This window comes from Pogoniulus pusillus, chromosome 2 (genome assembly GCF_015220805.1).
Source record: "Pogoniulus pusillus isolate bPogPus1 chromosome 2, bPogPus1.pri, whole genome shotgun sequence".
In the NCBI taxonomy this organism is placed as follows: domain Eukaryota; kingdom Metazoa; phylum Chordata; class Aves; order Piciformes; family Lybiidae; genus Pogoniulus; species Pogoniulus pusillus.
Genome location: NC_087265.1, coordinates 10186547 through 10205553, shown reverse-complemented (window position 1 = coordinate 10205553; position 19007 = coordinate 10186547). Strand labels below are relative to the sequence as shown.

General features: G+C 43.8%; 1 protein-coding gene across 2 annotated transcripts in view; it reads left to right on the top strand.

Annotated features, from left to right (window-relative positions):
• GPR39 (G protein-coupled receptor 39) overlaps positions 1 to 19007 on the top strand; it is an 88368-nt gene that overhangs the window by 56616 nt on the left and 12745 nt on the right. The window contains exon 2 of one of the 2 annotated variants that reach the window (XM_064156100.1): positions 17736 to 18248. The exons of the other annotated variant lie outside the window; for it this stretch is intronic. Coding sequence (XP_064012170.1) covers positions 17736 to 17824 — 89 coding nt within the window. The 3' untranslated portion in view covers positions 17825 to 18248. Of the gene's footprint in view, positions 1 to 17735; positions 18249 to 19007 lie in introns of those variants that run through there. 2 annotated transcript variants of the gene reach the window in all.

Here is a 19007-nt window from a genome sequence, read left to right as displayed (position 1 = left end):
AAAGCCCTATTAAAGGTTGAGCTATAAGCAGTGTTATTCTTTGCCTGCCTATTCCTTTTAAGCTCTTTTCTAGCCATCCATGTTGTAAATATCTCTGACCCAGAAGCATGTTTCAGGTGGAAGCCAGAGGAAAACAAAAAAAATGTGGCTTAATTTAAAAGTCTTCCTGAGAAAAAATGTGTTGACCGTTACAGCGAAATGCCAAAGCATCATTAAGTGCTGTAAATACCCTATTAATAAAACATGGTTATTTAGAGTGGTTAGCCCTAATTTGCAATGCTGTGCAAAGAACCTGGGAGGACCTTGTGCATTAGCGGTGAGATGGTGAAAGGGAGAACTGGCCAGAGAGGCTGTTGCTAGAATAAATTACCCTGGACTTCCCACTTTAAAAGCCCGTGCTGCTGCTCTTCACCTTGCTTTCATTGCACCCTTTCCTCCTTGGCACTAAGAACCTCCCCCTCCAGAGGCTAGTTGAGGGCTCAGCTGGAAGGGTAAGCTGCTTTTTTGTTCCCTGGACTCCTTTTTTATGATGTGGGGTCTTGAGTCACTTCAGCTGTGAGGCTCAAATTTTCCATCTGTCTCTGGGGGGTGTAACACTTCTAGAAGTCACTGAACTGTTCTTGGCAACAAGCAGGAAAGGTGTACGATGCTGATGTGAACAAATGCCAAGGCTGTAATGGTACAGCTTTCCTTCTGTCTCGTTCCTCTCTGGAAATGCTCGAGACAGGAAAGACATTTTGAGAGCCTGTAATTGAAGGCATTAAGGTTTCACTTGGCTCTGCTTAGATAGGTGGTCTCAGGCATATAGTCCACTGCAATTACATATTGCTCCATGCTTGATTTTATGCTTCTGCTCACATAAACTTCTGCAGGAGCTTTTTCAGGCATAAGTAAATCTGAAATGTACAGATCATTAGAGGAAGTATTGAACCATTTACTTGTAGAATAGACATAGATTAACTGGGAATGGATCAGTGCTCTTTTATCACATAGCATCAATTTCTTTGGGATGCTATGGGAATTTCTTTGGGATAAAAGAAAAGAAAAAAACATAATTCTGTCTCGATTCTAATTTAAATTCCCAGAGACTCAAATATATTTGATAGACCCAAATAACAATTTATAGAGTGCCCTTCCCTCTTCCCCCTTCTTTCTCAAAAGAAAGGAATTAGATGTAGAGAGAGGAAAAGGTAAGCACACCCAAATAAATAATCTCACTCCGATCTGGAAGTTAAAATAAGAAAAGTTCAACAATAAATTGAAAAGGTATCTGAGGTAGGGAAGTTACAAAGGTACAGGGAAGGGAAAACAAGATAGAAAATGTGTAAATACAACCAGATTTTGGTGGTAAGGGGTTTGTCTGCCTCGTGGGTGATGGCCACGTGGCAAAACAAATAGTAGCAGGAAGATGGATGGTGATGCTGGCAGGCAGGGAGGCAGGGAGTGCAGAGAGAGAGAACAAGAAGCCCCCCCTGCTTTTATGGACCTTTAGGCAGGAAGGGGGAGTGGGCTAATCCCGAATCATCTAGTGGTGTTCAGACCCACCTCTGGGGAGGGGTCAAGACCACCTTGGGTCAAGTTCAAGGTCACTCCCCTTGGAGGGTTAACCCTGTACAAATTCTTACCAGTTACAAGGAGATGGGGGACAGCTTGAGAGAGTGAGGTGTGACATGCAGGGCAAACTTGTATCTCCAGAACTGAAGTAAATATTTGTAAGCACACTTCATTCCTAGTTTAAATAACATTTCAGAAGAGAAAAACAATCCAGCAAGCTGCTGAGGGGTACACAAGGAAAAGGTATTGGTATTGAGCTGTGCTTTCTCCCATAATCTTCCTGGCTTCTGGTAACTTGCTCTCTGTCACTGGGTCTCTATGCTTCAGTGTGACGTGGGGAAGGAGCTGCCCTCCCCTCCTTCCTCCATGCTGCAATGGCAGCAGGGATCGATTCAGAGGGAGAGTCCTATGGCCAGTGTTTATTGAGCGGGTCAGACTAGGAGATTATAGTGCTTCATTCTGCCTTTCTAATCTAATAACCTGCTTTTATTCAATTACCCTCTGGACATTAATTTGAGCTACTATTTGATCAGGGCACAAACAAATGATAGAAAGCTTCAATGACAGCATGCCAGAGAAAATGCTACAAACCCAGAATTAATTGAAAATATATATTCCAAGAGTGAGATATGGAGCCTTTTTCTAATAGACTTAGACTTGCATATTATTACTGATATACTGGCAAATTCACACATCAATGTAAATTGTCTAGCTGCATCTGTCAACAGGCACCTAAAGCAGTAATAAAGGCAGAATAGCTCCTCATAAATATCCAATACCCTAATTATCAGAGCTTGACTTAACCAATGGCAGGGCAATAAAAAAAAAGAGATTTTTTCTGATCTTTTGCCATGAAAAATGTGTACTTTATTCTTTGAAGACTGACTGCAGTGTCACAACTTTTGTGGCAAATAGAGCATGAAGCATATTGTCAAAAATATGGTTAGGGAATACGAAGCCACTAAATATTTTATCTTCCTGGCAATGTACTAGGAGAAAAGTATAAACCTTAAATCTATCAGGTTCCTCCTCCCACCTCCCAAACTGTTTTAATAATATAGAAATTCAAGTTCCTGAGAGAAAAGCAACACATCCATTTCCAAGTGTGCTTTGATACAGTGAGTGTCATGAATTATGTAGTGTTTGCATTGGGGTTTAAAATGTCATCAGTCTATATCTCTGAAAATTGTTTAGCAGTCGCACGTTATGAATGTCCATTCCCCCCCTCCTCTTTTTTTTACTGATAAATCAAAATGTGCTGTTTGGTTGGATGAAAACCTGAGTGGGTGTCCCAGAGGTAGTGGGAGGTGGAGGGACAGGAGTATAGGAGTGACCCCAGGGAGGGGACACGTGGTCACATCTGCCATCAGAAAATGTTGCTCCCCTTGGTAGGGTGAGATCTCTGCACGCCATCCTTCTCACACAGTCACTGCTAGCTGCTCTGGTACTGAATTTCCATTCTGAAGACCTGACAAGGCTTCCTGCCTGCTTGCTGTGACAGACCCAGCACTCGTCCAGTGGGACAAATGTCCCACCTCTGTAGAACACTGTCATGCAAGTGAGGCAACCCTATGGCATAGTATTGGCTTGCAATGTTTCTCTTGGGTTCTCATTGTGCTTGCCAAGTTCAGTTTCATTCATGAAATTACCTCTAGGGTGAGGAGCAAGCCAGGTTCTTCTCTGTAACTTGCACCTCTCAAGGAGTAAGTGTGGCTAAATTATCTTTCCCCTTTATCACTATTATGAAAATCAAAGCTCTGTGATGCATTGATTTCTTGGCTTTGTGGCATGGTGCAAGATTTAAGAGACCCTGTCTTTGATTGCCAGTGTGGCTATTGACTCTGCATAAGCAAGGAGATGATATATTCTGCCTCATCCCTCATTAGTAACCCTGTCTTACCTTGGCCTGATACTTGATTTTGTTATTAATGGGTATGTGTCTCCAGGTGCTGTTAGGAAAGAGTAGGAACCATGACATTGGTGGAAACAGTAGTCCCTTGGATGTCTGCTTGAGATCTCTCCAGCGAAACAGCTGGATAAACAGAGTTGTACTTTGAAGGGAAACGGATGGAGAGGCTCCAGGTGTAACAAGATCCATTCCATTTTTTTCTTCTCCTATGGCCATTGCTGTGGTTGGGAAAGCATAACTTGCTCAGTGAATTGGGGAAATCAGTACTAACCCCAGGGATCTGTTCTAAGCACCTGGATATGTGCTGTAACACACATTTTAATTTATTTAAACAAAACACCTTTCCACAGTGTAATCAGGACTTTATTGCCTACATGGCAAGGATATGTGTGGCTCTTGACTAACTTCTGCTGTTCACCTGACCCTCGTGATAAAGGCATTCTGGTGAGAAAGTGTCCATGTCACAAAGCAGCTTTCTGCTGTTTGTTACTGTGCAAAAGGAAAAGGGCATACGTGTTTGGAGTCAGGCTCCAGCTACAGGCCTGCATCAGCATGATGGGGAAGAGAGCTGGCCTTCCTCCTGGGGAGGGCATGTGGGACTTACAGCCTCTTTGCAGTCTCAGTGAAATCTCTGCTGTTTTCTAGAAGTGTCAAAATCTTGTGCAGAAATACATTAGGTGCAAACCTTGTTGGTGAGTCCTGGTGTAGGAACTTAAGTGCTTTGTATGATGGTACTGGCACAAAAAGATTGCGTTCAGTGCACTATGCATGGTTTGAAATTAGAAAAAGGGTTATGAGCATATAGTAATATTTTGACAACAGTGCTTTTTGGGAGGCTTCCTCACAGGGGCTGTTCCATTCTTGATGACAATAGCTTACAGATGAATGTGCATAAAGCAGAAGAGGCCATTTTTTCACAACTTGGCAAAAAAAAAAAGAGCTCCTCGTAACCCATCACTCATGCTCCAAGTGTGTTCACCTCTCTATTTTAAAGCATGAGAATGCATAACAGCCAGAGCAGCACTGAGAGTACATCCTTCAGAAAGGATAGTCTATCATCTTGTCTCCAGCTTTATACTCCCTGTTGAACAAATCTGCCAACATGACACTGGATACTGATGAGCAATTTGTATGGTTATAAAAATATTGGCAGAATTCCATTGTTTTGCTATTTAATTCTTAATTTACATTTTTAATGTGCTGTGTCCTCATTCATATTACAGGTTTTATTATTCTGTGTACATCTATAATGGAATGATTTTTTTTTTCCCCTAAAAATAATTATGAATACTAAAAAGCTGTTACAATTGCACTGTGTGTGAGTTGAGGACTGTACCTGCCTTTTAAGATATGCTTCCTTAGGTACGGAGTACATTTGCAAAGGACAGGGGAAAACAGAGTAGCTATATGGTGTGGAATAAGTGTGTTTTTAAGTGTTCTGCCTGAGCTACAGATTGCTTTCCAGTGATCAAACCAGAAAAAAAAAAAAAAAAAGTAAAAATGATAAGGACTGGAGACTCAACCTCTGAATGGCCTGTCTCAATGTATTTATTAGTCCTCCCTCTCTCCCTCCTCCTCCTCCACTCTCACTTTTTGATGAGAAGGATGACATGGGTTTTGCCAGCCCAAGGAAATAAGGGCTTAGCAACAGTATCTTCACTCTCTGTATCCAAGCTGTGTTTTTAAATTGCTGTGACCAGTAAAACTTTTTTTTTTTTTTTTTGCTGGACTGTGATTTGAGCTAGAACTAAACTGCTGGTAATTGGGTTGATTTTCGCCCCAGAACAACTCACACCCAGCAAGCATCCTAATACAAATGTATTTTTGTGTTGTATTCACACAATGATTGAGCTCTTAGGGGAGGCGAAGAAATGCCACATGTGCTGTCTGAAAGAGGGGCTGAGATGCAGGAGTGAGCTGCAGCAACCCAGGTCCTGCTCTGTCCTGCCTGTCCTGCATGGGGAGCTGGGAGTGAGCAGCCCTGAGCTGCAACCACCTCCTGCATGGAAAATCCAGAGACATATGCTGCTATAGAGGGAAGTATCTTTGAGCATTTTATTCTATTAAACAGACTGTCATTCCCAGTGATTAATGACTTCTGGAATGGCAATAGAGTGCAAACATTGACAGTAGGTTTAAATTATAGTTGAAGGACTCAGAGAAATAACAGCAAACAACTTTATGTGACACAGGCTTAGGAACTTGCTGCTGTGAGAAACTAGTGTAAACCCAGGCAGAGAAAATGGATGTGTTCCTGAGAGCAGTGTACATGTAAGAACATCTCAGTGCTCCCAAACCAATTGTGTCCTGCAATTGCACTGGGGAAGACTTCTTATTTCCAATGCTTTGCTCCAGCAGAGAGCTTTAAAGTTGCCATGAAATCTGGCAACTTTGGGACCCTTCATTAGTGTACACTTTTCCCCAGTGAGGACCATGTGAGCATGTCCATGCTGTGAGTGGGCAGCAGCACAAACAGGTTTTGTTGTCTAATCACAGAGGGACTTGTAGGAAGTAGGAATCGGACTGGAAACAAGTTTCTGCATACACATGCAGACCCATGCATTTTTATGAGGCCTCATTAAGTTGTGGTTGAGATAAAAGGGCTATAGGGAATGGGAACCAAGTTGTTCAATGGGAAAAATAGGATGTTGATTTGATTCTGAGACATATAATGAACAACATTGAACCAACTAACTCCTCTTTGGGAGGTGCTCCCGGGATAGCTTTCCTGATTTTTAAAGCATGGATTTTGTTCAGGGAACCTGGAAAGTACAGAACTACTTTCAGTGGGAATCCCTATTATGCTGCTGGGGTGCTGGAGACCCAGAAGGCACAAGTGAAAGAGAGAGGGTGAGCAGAAGGGAATCATTATGAGAGAAGCCTGTAGCCCTGCAGTTTGGCTCAGATCTCCCTAAATGTCTGTGGGCTTAGGAGAGTGATGGGAGCTAGGAGCAGAAGCCCTCTCAGGTGTGAGAAGAGTAGAGGCAAACTGGCCATGAGGTGGGTACCACTTGCTCAAGCACCGGTAGGAGACAGATGCCACAAAGGGGTGCTTTGGGCCAGGGTCTAAAGAGGACACAGGTGCCCAACCAGTCTCCAGGGCTTTTGTTCTCGTTGCTGCCAAAGTGCAATTCCCAGGGCACACTGAGCACTTTCCAATACTGGAGACAAATGGTCAACAAAGCTTGGACACCTTGGGAAATAAGAGAAATATGATCGACCCAGTCCTCTTGCTGGCACACCCACGCCGAAGTTAGATTAAGCCTTGCAGCATAGGGGAGACACACAGATGCCCATTTAAAATGAAATAAAGGCATTCAGGAGAGCTCTGTTGTGAACATTGTGACACATTTGTGCAGTCAACAAAGCACACCCTCTACATTGATGTTATCTCCTCACTGAGCTTTCACAGCAGGAACGCATCTGCAGAAACCTATTTGACCTCTGGATTATTTCATATTTGAACAGAACGTTTTATGGTCACAAAATCTGTGATGAGCCAGTGTGCTCTGTGGGCTTGTTCCTTGAACCTTTTTCTCAAACACAGGAAAGTTTGGAAGAAAGTGTTGCTGTGTCATTTGGGGGAGTTTTGCTGCTAAATGTTGTGTGTGTGAGAATTGTAAAGTCTTTTGTTCTGAATGGGTATTAAAAGCTGAAGTTTGATTTAGGAGCCCAGGCAACTAGTTTCTTTTACTGCAAGATATCATAGAATCAGTCATGTTGGAAGAGACCTCCAAGATCATCCAGTCCAACCTAGCACCCAGCCCTATCCAGTCAAGTAGACCATGGCACTAAGTGCCTCATCCAGGCTTTTCTTGAACTTCTCCAGGGATGGTGCCTCCACCACCTCCCTGGGCAGCCCATTGCAATGGGAAATTACTCTCTCTGTGAAGAACTTCCTCCTAACATCCAGCCTATACTTTCCCTGGCACAACTTGAGACTGTGTCCCCTTGTTCTATTGCTGGTTGCCTGGGAGAAGAGGCCACCCCCCACCTGGCTACAACATCCCTTCAGGTAGTTGTAGACAGCAATGAGGTCACCCCTGAGCCTCCTCTTCTCCAGGCTAAACAACCCCAGCTCCCTCAGCCTCTCCTCATAGGGTTTGTGTTCCAGGCCTCTCACCAGCTTTGTTGCCCTTCTCTGGAAACCTTCCAGCACCTCAACATCTCTCTTGAATTGAGGAGCCCAGAACTGGACACAGTACTCAAGGTGTGGCCTGACCAGTGCTGAGTACAGGGGAAGAATAACCTCTCTTGTCCTACCAGGATATCGATTCAGGGTGTTTGCAAACTGGAATTATGCTTGCTCCAGCAAGTGATCCTGCTGGCTACTTAGTAGGAAGCTCTTTGTGGAGCACTAAACATTTTCTAGGATGAAGAGCTTACCAAGCAGCTCTTTGAAACGAGACTGCTGTCTTTAGATCTGTTTTTAAGATGATGTGTTTACCTAAGAGACATGTTAAAAAATCAATTAATCTACTCAATTTTGAATTCATAAGACTCTGTTGCTTGGATCACTGGAGATCTGTGATATGCATCTTAAACCCTAGATGCTCACTGCACAGTTTTATGTTTTTAAGTAATCATTTAATGCTTTATTTTCTTTTTTTACAATGAATACTCACAGTATTGCTAAAAATAAATGTGTAGGAGGGGTTATGTCCAGGCTTGGACTTCTCATGAACCTACCAGCCTTTCAGAGGCATTGGTGGGGAAAGAATTGGGGCATCCTCTAACTCACAAGTAAGGGAGGAGTTTGCTGTCTTGGTGATACCTTGTGGTTTCATTCTATGCATGAAACGTTTATGAAAAGAGAGACATTATCCAAGAGAAATTACACAAGCCCAAATGGAAGCCTCTTCTCAGTCATTTCATGTAGTCATGCTTTCTTAAGAAACACTAATAAATAGGGTTTTTTTCCGACGTATCTCCTGCGTTGACCTTCCTCTTGAAAGCAGTGTCACAGCAGCGCGTGTGAGACCTGCCAGTGAGGCACTGCAGGAGACCTCTCCGCAGACCTCCTCCTTTAGAGCATCCTCGGGACTACTGCGGGGTCCGGAAGGGGGCACTTACACCCGGGCACTGTGTCGCCTCTCGCCTCTGTTCCCGACATGGGTTTCTAAACTGTGCAGTAGGTTAGCGAGCACGGTCAGCATCATGTACGCGGCCTCTGCAAAGGGTGCAGTCGTTCTTGCTCCACCGACCGAGGCCCCGGGCAAGGAGCGGCAGTCAGCCCCGGCGGCAGGAGGGGGCGGCACTGCCCGGCATTGCTTGGCACCGCACAGAACAAAGCGGTACTCATCAAGCATCTGCCAGGAAGGAGCTCCGGGCGGGAGTGGGATGCACTGGGAGGGGTTCGTATCTGCTGCTTGCGCCTTCTCCAAGGAAATCTCTTGGAAGTGCCACCCCTCCGCTCCCTGGACAAACGCTCCTTGGCTTCCTTCACGCTGCATAGGGTGCAGTAAACTGTTACTGTGGAGTGTCTGCTGAGCACTTTAGTTTTAATTCAAAAGATGTCTTTAATCTTCATGTTGCTTTGTATAAGCTGTAAATTGCATAACCCTGCAGAAAATTATATGTAAAGTAGATTATGATTCTCATTTTTATAATGAAACTGGCTTTGCATGGTAAAAACTGATTCTCACAATCACTTAATTTTTCATTTACTCTCTAATTTGCATTTAATGTATTAAGGACCTTAAAATCTGAGCAGATTATTGTAATTTGGATATTCCAAATCTGTTTATAAACAAACTAGCTAAACAGATGCTGTAGACATCAAGTATAAATGACCATAAATAGTTGGAGCTGACAGGTAGATGTACAGCCTCAGTGTGCCTGAGGCTTTTGCTGTGCATATGGCTGCAGAGAGTAAGAGCTGCTGTGGAGCAGGAGGTTGTTGGCTGCTTGGTGCTAGCGCCAGACTACAGCAAGTGGCATCCCCACAGCATGCAATGCTGTGAAGCCAGGGCAGGCTTCAAGGATGGCTAGAAGTCAGATTTTTGAAGCAGTGCTGCAGACTGTTATGGGAAGGCACAGCAACAGAGGCAGCATCTCCTAAACTTGAAACTGGCTGTTAACACCAGCTGGTGGTGGCAGTGGTGGTGTAGGCAGTGGCTTGATAATTTTAGCTTTTGTTGAGTTCTTACTGAGTTCTGCATTTCTCTGCATCGTCAGCACTTACTGCTTTGGAGTTTGCCATGACTGTGATGGGGAAGGAGGGTGCAATTGGTGAAATGAGAGGCAGAGAGCTTTCCTGAGGGGTGAACTTGCAGTGGGAGTGGGAGTGGGAACAGAACAGGAAAGGGAGAAGAAAAATTAACAGTCTTGGAAGGACTCTTTCTGTCCCTGATGTTCCAGATCCCTGCAGGTGACAACACATGCTTTGGGTGGCACAGATGCTGTACCAGCCAGTAGACATATCCTTCCAGGAAGTTCAGTCTCTCCTTGCTATTGCTTTTCAGTTAGCATTTGATTTATGGCATTAGTTCAATCTGTGGTTTGAAAGGAGAGTAAAATGACCTCCTCCAGGTCATTAATTGCAGGCTTTGTGAGACTGCAAACCGGGTGCCCTGTACATAGTCCATGCTGGGGCTGGCTGCACAGCATCCCTGTAATTTCTTCTTTCGCACAGTGCAATTTCTCCCTAGTCCTTCCTGATATCTGTCCTATATTGTAACCCCCCCTCCCCTATGCCCCAAGGTTTACAGCCTCTGTCTCTGAAACCCACAGAAAGGAACTGTAGCTGCAGGTCATAAGCAATGGGGAAGTCTTTGTCAGTCTCTGAGTCAGAGGGTCCCAAAATCTGCCAGAGCCTGTTCCTGTAGCAGCAATGGATGGAGCTGGTTCTGCCTCAAATAATGGGGAAAGAGATAGTATATATACCTGTGTCCCAGGAAAATGTAGTTGTAGGAATGGCAGGAACACATGGAGGAGTTAGAGAGAAGAGGCTCAGTAGGATGAGAGAGGAAGTGGGCGAAATGACTAAATGCGAGAATAGGAGATCTACTATAGCACATTAGGCACTAACTCAAGTCATGTGAAGATCTTCAACGACTTTCTGAGATTTTAATCCTTAAAAGAATATAAAGCAGTGCATTATTTCACTGCTAATGTTGATTGCACCTTGTTTCCTGTTAGAGAGTTTTAAATTTTTATTTTTTTCTTACCCTGAAGGTTGAAACTTTTTCTTTAGCCTTTCCTTTCTTTCCTTTCCCTTCCTTCCTTTCTCACCCCTCCTTCCTTCCTTTCTCTTACTTTCTAATTTAAGCAGAATTGGTTCAGCTGGTTTTGATTTATGCAAGCATGGGGAAAATTTGTTTTTCCCATATCTTCAGAATAAAATATGTGCACACTCATAAGTCTAAGCTGGCTGGAACTAGCGATGTCAAATTAGCTTGTTTATAGCCCTCACTGGGGAGTTCCAGGTTTTGGAGAAATTGGTTCCATGTTTTTAAGTTTTGAATGCTCTGAATGTCAGCATTTTCATGCACACGCATTAGGTGGGGTATGTTTGTGGTTTTTTTCTCCTTCCCCTAATGCTTTTAACCTGAATCAGCTTCAAGCACTTAAGGATGCATTGCTAGGAGACTCTTATATTCTGTTCAGGCAGTCTTGCTAAAGCACTTTGGTCACACATGGATGCAGAAAGTAGCATACTTTCCTTCCTTCTAAATAAATGTATATGAGACCCAAAATTCAGTGAGGAGTGTTGAATAATGCAAGTCTAGTGTTTCTAATGCAATGTTGACCATGGGAAATACTTCATTTTCAGAATGACTGGATTTGTTTCAAAGACCTCTACCACAATATTTACAGCATCTACTGAGTTATATGCTCTGTAGCACACAGGATCAAACAGGTGTACAGTAATCTATAAGTGCTCTAAATGCACCAATGCATACCACCCTGTTGTGCCTGCATGCTTCTGAGGAAGCCCCATGAAGACCAACTTCATACATCTGTCTGGAATTGAATTTGTCCCTGTGGTTCCAGCCATTGCTTTAGCAGCCTGGCCAGAGTTCAGACCCTGATACTTAACTCTGCTTCAAGATTTAGACTCACTGTTAATACAAATCCTGCTTTAGACAAGTATTGGCTGATGGGAGTAGAGTGCTAAGAGCCAAGGGCCAAAAACAACAAGCAAATTAACCTAATCTCAATGTTCTTACCCAGCCTTGTAGTGATTCCTGGCCTACTTGCTTAGAAAGCACTTTGCTGGGCAGACTCTGCTTCCTCCCATAGCTGTGCTGCCCGTGTTGCAAATGCTGCTGCTTCTACCAGCCAGGACTGCCTCTTTCCAGACAGGGTGCTTGGGCTTCAGGATCTGAGCATTTTCAATATTAGCATTTACTCAGTTTAGGTATATTTCCCCCCCCTCCTCACCTCTTCTTAAGCTGATTTCAGTCTGCTTTCAAGTGCAAGCAGGTGGTAGTACAAAATCTAACAGGGATGCCTTTTTGCACAAAGTAACATGCGTTTTAGAGCTGTTTTCACTTGGGAGAAGGAAAGAAAGGGAATAGGTGGCTCTCTGTCTTTCTCACCTCACTGCTTGCCGTTGAATTGAGCTCCTGGTGCCTTCTCTTCCCACAGTCATGCAGGAGAGATGGGGAAAGTGGGGAGGATCATTCTGTCACAGGAAAGGAAATGTCAGAGTTGAGGCACCTGCTAAAAACCTCCGTAAAAGCAAAGGCAAGTCCCAGGAGGGATGCCGTTTGGGATTCGAGGGGCACAGAGGGCATGCAGTTGGTGTTGTGCAGCATAGCATGTCCCCATCCACACACAGCTCGTTGCCTGCTTCCAAGCCCTGAGGAAACAGCTTTATGCTGCAGCATTTAACCCAAATGGCTGCATTTGCATGTCAGGAAAGTGATCCAATTTTGTGCTGTATTAATGTACTGCATCTCTAATGTAAAATCTGAGCATTAAGTGTGGCTTGGAAAGACAGTTCTTTAAGTCCTGGTGGATATATTTGACTTTTGTACATAACAGCAGTTATTAGTGGCCCTTCAGCATAACCTGCTTCTGCACAAATGTATCCAAAAATCTCTATCATCGTTAACATTTATCATTGTTAATGAAATCACTTACTTAATCATCTTAACCTTGATGTTACCCTGGATAAAAGACCTGTGATATATCTGTAAAGGAATAACTACACATTTGACACAGTTGATAAGATAGCACTAATTTATTTCAGTCTGATTTATGATGAGTACTGCACAGTATGAAACACTCTGTGCTGCTCTGTGCATCACTTAGGGTCCACAGAGTGAAAAATTGCTGTATTCACCATCCCAGAAGCTGCATGTGTGGTGGTATGGTTTCAGTTTCCAAAAAATATAGGTGTGTTTGAGCGATAAAAAGGCAGCTATGTCTGCAGCAACAGATGTTTATATTATTGCCCTTGTGGTCTTGTGTGTGCAATACCTGCCATGAGTATTGGCAAGGTCCCACCATGGGGGGATGCAGAGCCAGGACTGGTCTGAGAATGCATGCAGCAAGGTGAGAGACCAAGGGGCTTCTGGAGAACTGGCTATCAACTCCATCAGAATGACAAAACCCATTTAATCAGGATTTTACACTTTCATTTCTTTTGAGAGAACTTGCTTCCAAAATCCTTCCCCTTCATCCAACAGAATGATTGCTCAGGGCCCTGATTTCCCCAGTAAAGATGCCCTGATTTAAAAGCTGCCTTTGCTTTGTGTTGGGTAGTCCGATGGTGAAGCAAGATATGCTGTATTATTTTTTGTTCTTAATTTTAATTTAAGATGACTTTTTCAACCATACCTTAATCATGTAGTGCATCTTCAATTTACAGAGAGGACTGGATCATTAGGATAATTAGAAGCTATTAGGAGTATAGGATAATGACACTAGAAATCACTACAGATGTTATATATTCTTCAGGTCTCTATTAAAGGAGGAAATTTAACATATGTCAAGTCCTATCGATGATGTCTACTTCATTCCTGTAGTGTATAAGAATCTTGGAGGGATTCATCATGTCCACATTTCTTCCTTCCTCCTTAGATCAGTAAAAAAGTGCTTTCTTCTTAAAACCAGTAAAGATACTTTTCTTTCACTCCATTACCCTCTCCCAGAATTTGGACTCAGAGGTATAAAACCAAGAGCTCTTGCCGGTTATTTCTCTCTGAATTCCAGCTTGCATTTTTGTCTCTGGCATTTACTCAGCCTGTGATCATCAATTCTGCATTACATGAACCTGTCGAGCTTGTCATATCTTACTCCAGTAAATGGAAGGGATGGCTCTGTGTAACTGTTCCCATCTGTGATAGTTGTGGCACTGAGAGACCTTGTATGCCGACCTGTCCAGGTTAGGACAACTGTCCCCACAATATATCCCCACTTTCAATGAGACTTATGCCTGGGTAACCCCTGATATTGCTGTGGGTAAATCTAGGTCACAGTGACTGTAGACACCATTTTCAGTGAAATCATGTATTGCTATTATTTTAGAGAGATGTGGTTGCTTTGTCATGTTGCAACATAAATTTAGACTGCACCGTTTAGATGTTTGCCTCCTTTCAAATATACATTTTAAGATTGTTGTCATTTTAGGTGGCATCTCTGGAATAGATTTCCAGATGGTTTGAGTGGATACCAAAAAGTATTTTAAGCCTTAATGCTATATTTGGTTCATAGCTTTCACTCTCTCTTACTTGAAAGATGCTTTCAAAATGCAGAGCTCTGGTCCTATATCTGAATGATTGGCACAGAAATTTAATAATATCTTTTGTCTTTATGGCAGTTCCATTTGTAGCAATTTAGGCATCAGTCTCCAGTGAGTCTGAGTCAAAAACTTTATTTAATGTGAGCCAGCTAAATATAATTTCCCATTTCTTTGATCTCCCCTATTTTAATTTGCTTCTTATCAGGCACCTGTAGGGCTAATAGATAGAGTTGATGGTTTGCTGCTTACAGAAAGATCTTGTTTAAGCTGTGTGGGTTATTGTTGGTGAGATATTGCAGTATTCTCGTTACAGATGAGGTAGTCTAGGTTAGAGATGTTGCTAACAAACATCCCTCAGCTGTTGTGGGTGAGGGTTTTGCTTCTGAATCCCCTTCCAGAAACTTCCATGAAATAAAGGGAAGAGACAGTATCACGGTATCATCAGGGTTGGAAGAGACCTCACAGATCATCAAGTCCAACCCTTTACCACAGTGCCCAAGGCTAGACCATGGCACCAAGTGCCACGTCCAATCCTGCCTTGAACAGCCCCAGGGACGACAACTCCACCACCTCCCCGGGCAGCCCATTCCAGTGTCCAATGACTCTCTCAGTGAAGAACTTTCTCCTCACCTCGAGCCTAAATTTCCCCTGGCACAGCCTGAGGCTGTGTCCTCTCGTTCTGGCGCTGGCCACCTGAGAGAAGAGAGCAACCTCCCCCTGGCCACAACCACCCCTCAGGTAGTTGTAGACAGAGACCTGATTAACAACATATTAACTAAGTGCGTGCTGGTTAACACTGAGGTTCCTACCTCAGTCATCTTAATGTGGTCCTGATGGATGCTGAATAACCAGGGACAAGCCAAGCTGTCCAGATGATTAGAAAGATGTGAACACAAGCATAACATTTGTCTTTTGCCTTGTGGCAGTAGCTGGAATCCCGGGGTCTCAGGTTCCTGTGCCTTCTGCCTGACCATTCTGCAGGGCCAGCTAATGGCTTCAACCTCATGCTCTGGAAGCATTTGTGGTACATAGTCTCAGCTGTGAACTCATAGAGAAAGCACTCCTTCTTGAACAGTGTCAAATTCATGTGTAAGCAAGGCAAGGATAAAAGAAATTAAAAGGAGAGCTGAGTGTGGCCATGGGATGTCCCAGCTGTCTGCACTCACCTGCGTGTCTCCTCAGCCAGGGCCACCTTTTGCAAGCATATTGCATCCTAAAATGACCTTTGTGCAGGCAGCTGAAGAAGAGAGTAACGTCTAACGCTCTGTTTTTGCTTTTGCTGCATCAGTTGTTACTCAGAGTAACAAGAGGCAAACGGTGCTTCAAAATCCCTGAAGGAAAGCATCTTGGGAACAAGTGTTAAATGCAGAAAGGATGAGCCTGGCTCAATCGATGTTTCATGCTATTGTTGCACTCACTGGAGACTTAACCTGCTGTTTGCATTTCTCTTTCCCTGAAGATGGGTGTCAAGAATTAGTGAGGGCAGCTCAGTTCCTGTGTCCTCCCAGTCTGTGGAGACCACCTGAGCATGCATTTGTAGAAGAAAAAAGCAGCCAGTCTTTCATGTTGTGGATTTTTGTGCTTCTGTTCAGTAGCCTGATAAGGACCTTGGTGCTTGTGAAGTAGCGATCAGGTGTGCGCATGCACACACTAGGACATTATACTAATTAGAGGCAATTTAAAAACCAAACTCTTTTGCACTATTTAAAACACAAGAAACAGCTTTGCTCCCTAAGTGTTAATCATCTCCTGCTGTTCAGTTTCTGAAGCTAAAGCCCTCTACTCACTTCAAAACACTCTCGGTAACTGAGTGTGACATCGCAAAAAGGATTTTGAGGACTTCAGTCTGGGAAAAAGCAGATGTGTTTAGGAGAATAAAATCAGCAATGTCTTTGGATCTACAAAGAAATTCCAGGCAGAAGAAAGATAAGAAATAATTTAAAAAAAAGACCCTAGAAGTGCTCTGAAATGAGGTTTCTCAAGTCTCCCTGGATGATGGCCCTGGCGTGCTATGGATGTCCTCATGTCCAGAAGGAGTGCAACAGAGGAGGGAAAGGAGATGGTTTGTGTGTGCTTCCAGGAGCCCCAGATCTGTGCCATATGCACTAGGGGAAGTAGTCAGAGAGGCAATGTCTGCCTCTTTTCTCAGAGTCCTAATATAAGAGCACTCACATCCTGCTGTAGGTCAACTGTGTGGAAGTTGTAGACTCCCAACAAGTTTTCTCATTGTGAAGCAATGGATTATCTGCCATGTATGTACCCATCTTGTGGCAGAGAGTATCCATGCAGCTGGGAGTGTGGGGTACTGCCTTGAACCTGCTGTGGGGTGAGGGTTTTAGACAGGTTCCAGACAGACAGACAGAGGCAGCTGGTCCCTCCTAGCCTAGTGCCCATCCTCTCCTGCTTTCACAACCACTCTGGAGATCAGATCCTGCCACACCATCACCACTGTGAGATGAAGTATGCTATTACACTGAACCTAGAAATAAAGAAATTGCTACAATCACTGACCCATGCATTTATTATAATTGAGTCCATTAGCCTTAATTTTATAATTTCTAAATTAACTTTGCACATTTACAAATGGCCTTAATTGCTTCATAGAGGGAGTTCGGCTTTACAAAAGCTAAATGCATAAAAACTGTATCAGTTACATCAGTATCAGTGGGTTCATTTGTAATATAACGCTGCCAATTTAGATCAAGCAAACTGTTTGGAAGGCACATTGTTGAAGCATCAAAGGTACTTTAAGTCATTCTAGCTAGTAACAAAAAACCCAGGCCTCAGCTAGATGTTTCCACACGCAGGTTTCTCCTGATGCTGAAGCCTTTGTGCATGCTAAGAACCTATTTTAAGCACTATATTGGTGTTTATAAAAGGTGAGAGTTTGCAACTTAACTTTGATGCTGAGGTGCTGGAACGTGTCCAGAGAAGGGCAACGAGACTGGTGAAGGGCCTGGATCACAAACCCTATTGAGGAGAGGCTGAGGGAGCTGGGGTTGTTTAGCCTAGAGAAGAGGAGGCTCAGGGGTGACCTCATTGCTGTCTACAACTACCTGAAGGGAGGTTGTAGCCAGGTGGGGGTTGGTCTCTTCACCCAGGCAACCAGCAACAGAACAAGGGGACACAATCTCAAGTTGTGCTGGGGGAAGCATAGGCTGGATGTGAGGAGGAAGTTCTTCCCAGAGAGAGTGATTGGCATTGGAATGGGCTGCCCAGGGAGGTGGTGGAGGCATCATCCCTGGAGGTGTTGAAGAAAAGCCTGGCTGAGGCACTTAGTGCCATGGTCTAGTTGACTGGCTAGGGCTGGGTGCTAGGTTGGACTGGATGATCTTGGAGGTCTCTTCCAATGTGGCTGATTCTGTGATTCTATGATTCCTTTTAAGTATGATGCTGAGACTTGTATTCAGTCCAGCTGGCAGATTATCCCAAACTACTGTCGCTGTTGTCCGTCGCCTGATATAAATAATTTTCCTCATTATTGAGAAATGACAAACACTATCATTGAAATGCCTTTGTGTCAGTGACTGCAAGGTGAATATTTTACCCTTTTCCCTGAAACTTTGGCCTTCTCCACAGGTAGCCTTCCTGAAGGCGCTGTGAAGTGTAACCAGCTACCATGGCCACAGTGTTGCTGCTGTATTGAACTTCTTACAGCAAGATGTTAAGGCTGAAATTTTACTTCTGATTGTTTTCACTCAAAGTAAGAAGGGAGGTCAATCAAAACTGGTAATTTCCTCATCTTTATCTAGAGGAAGTAAATTGGGATGAGCAGAAAAAGAAGGGTTGGAAAGTGATGTAGTCAAAAGAAATGAGAATGTTATGTATTTGGGGTTATTAACATGCATCAGTGGCATCTGTGCTTGAGAAGAAAGTGAACATAGAGGCTTCAGCAGACCGTTCTGGTACAATGTGTGATGTTATAGTATGTTTGATTGTCACTAGTACACCACATGTAACATCAAATTGGGACAGGCAGGACCAATTTACACATGTTTTCATTTGAAGATAGCAAATGTCTCTTTGCATATGTGGATGCTTTGATTGAAGCATAGAAACGTAGACTTTTAATAAAGAAGGCAGCAACAAGAAGTATAACCAGATTAATTATTTTTCCTTTCCATCTTCAATTTCAAAATATTAGTGCTTTTCTCTTCTTCTGCACTAGGATGAACTCTCCCCACCTTTATTCCCCTTACTCCAGTAATTTGGTGGTAAAGTGTTGTGGTTTAAGCCCACCCACTTGGCAACAAAGCACCATGCAGCCACTCCCTCAATCCTACCCTCCTTTGAAGGGTGGAGACAAAGAACAGGGAGGGTGCACTCGCCACTTAGGGTCACAGGCAAAAGGCAGACTTGACTTGGGGAAACATAGTTTAATTTAAACTACAACCCCGCTACTGCTTCACAAATTGAATCAGAGTAGGACAAATATAAACTGAGGTCAGCCTGACTTCAGTGCCAGGGAAACTGATGGAGCAGGTTATCTTGGGGGCAATAACTGTGCACCTGAGGGATGGCCAAGGGCTCAGGTCCAGCCAACATGGATTTAGGAAAGGCAGATCCTGCCTCTCCAACCTGATCTCCTTCTATGATCAGGTGACTCGCTTGGTGGATGTGGGGAGGCCTGTGGATGTGGTCTATCTGGACTTCAGCAAGGCCTTTAACACTGTCCCCCACAGCAAACTGCTGGCTAAGCTGTCAGCCCATGGCTTGGATGGCAACACTCTGTGCTGGGTTAGGAACTGGCTGGAGGGCCGGACCCAGAGAGTGGTGGTGAATGGTGCCACATCCAGCTGGTGGCTGTCACTAGTGGTGTCCCTCAGGGATCTGTGCTGGGCCCCATCCTCT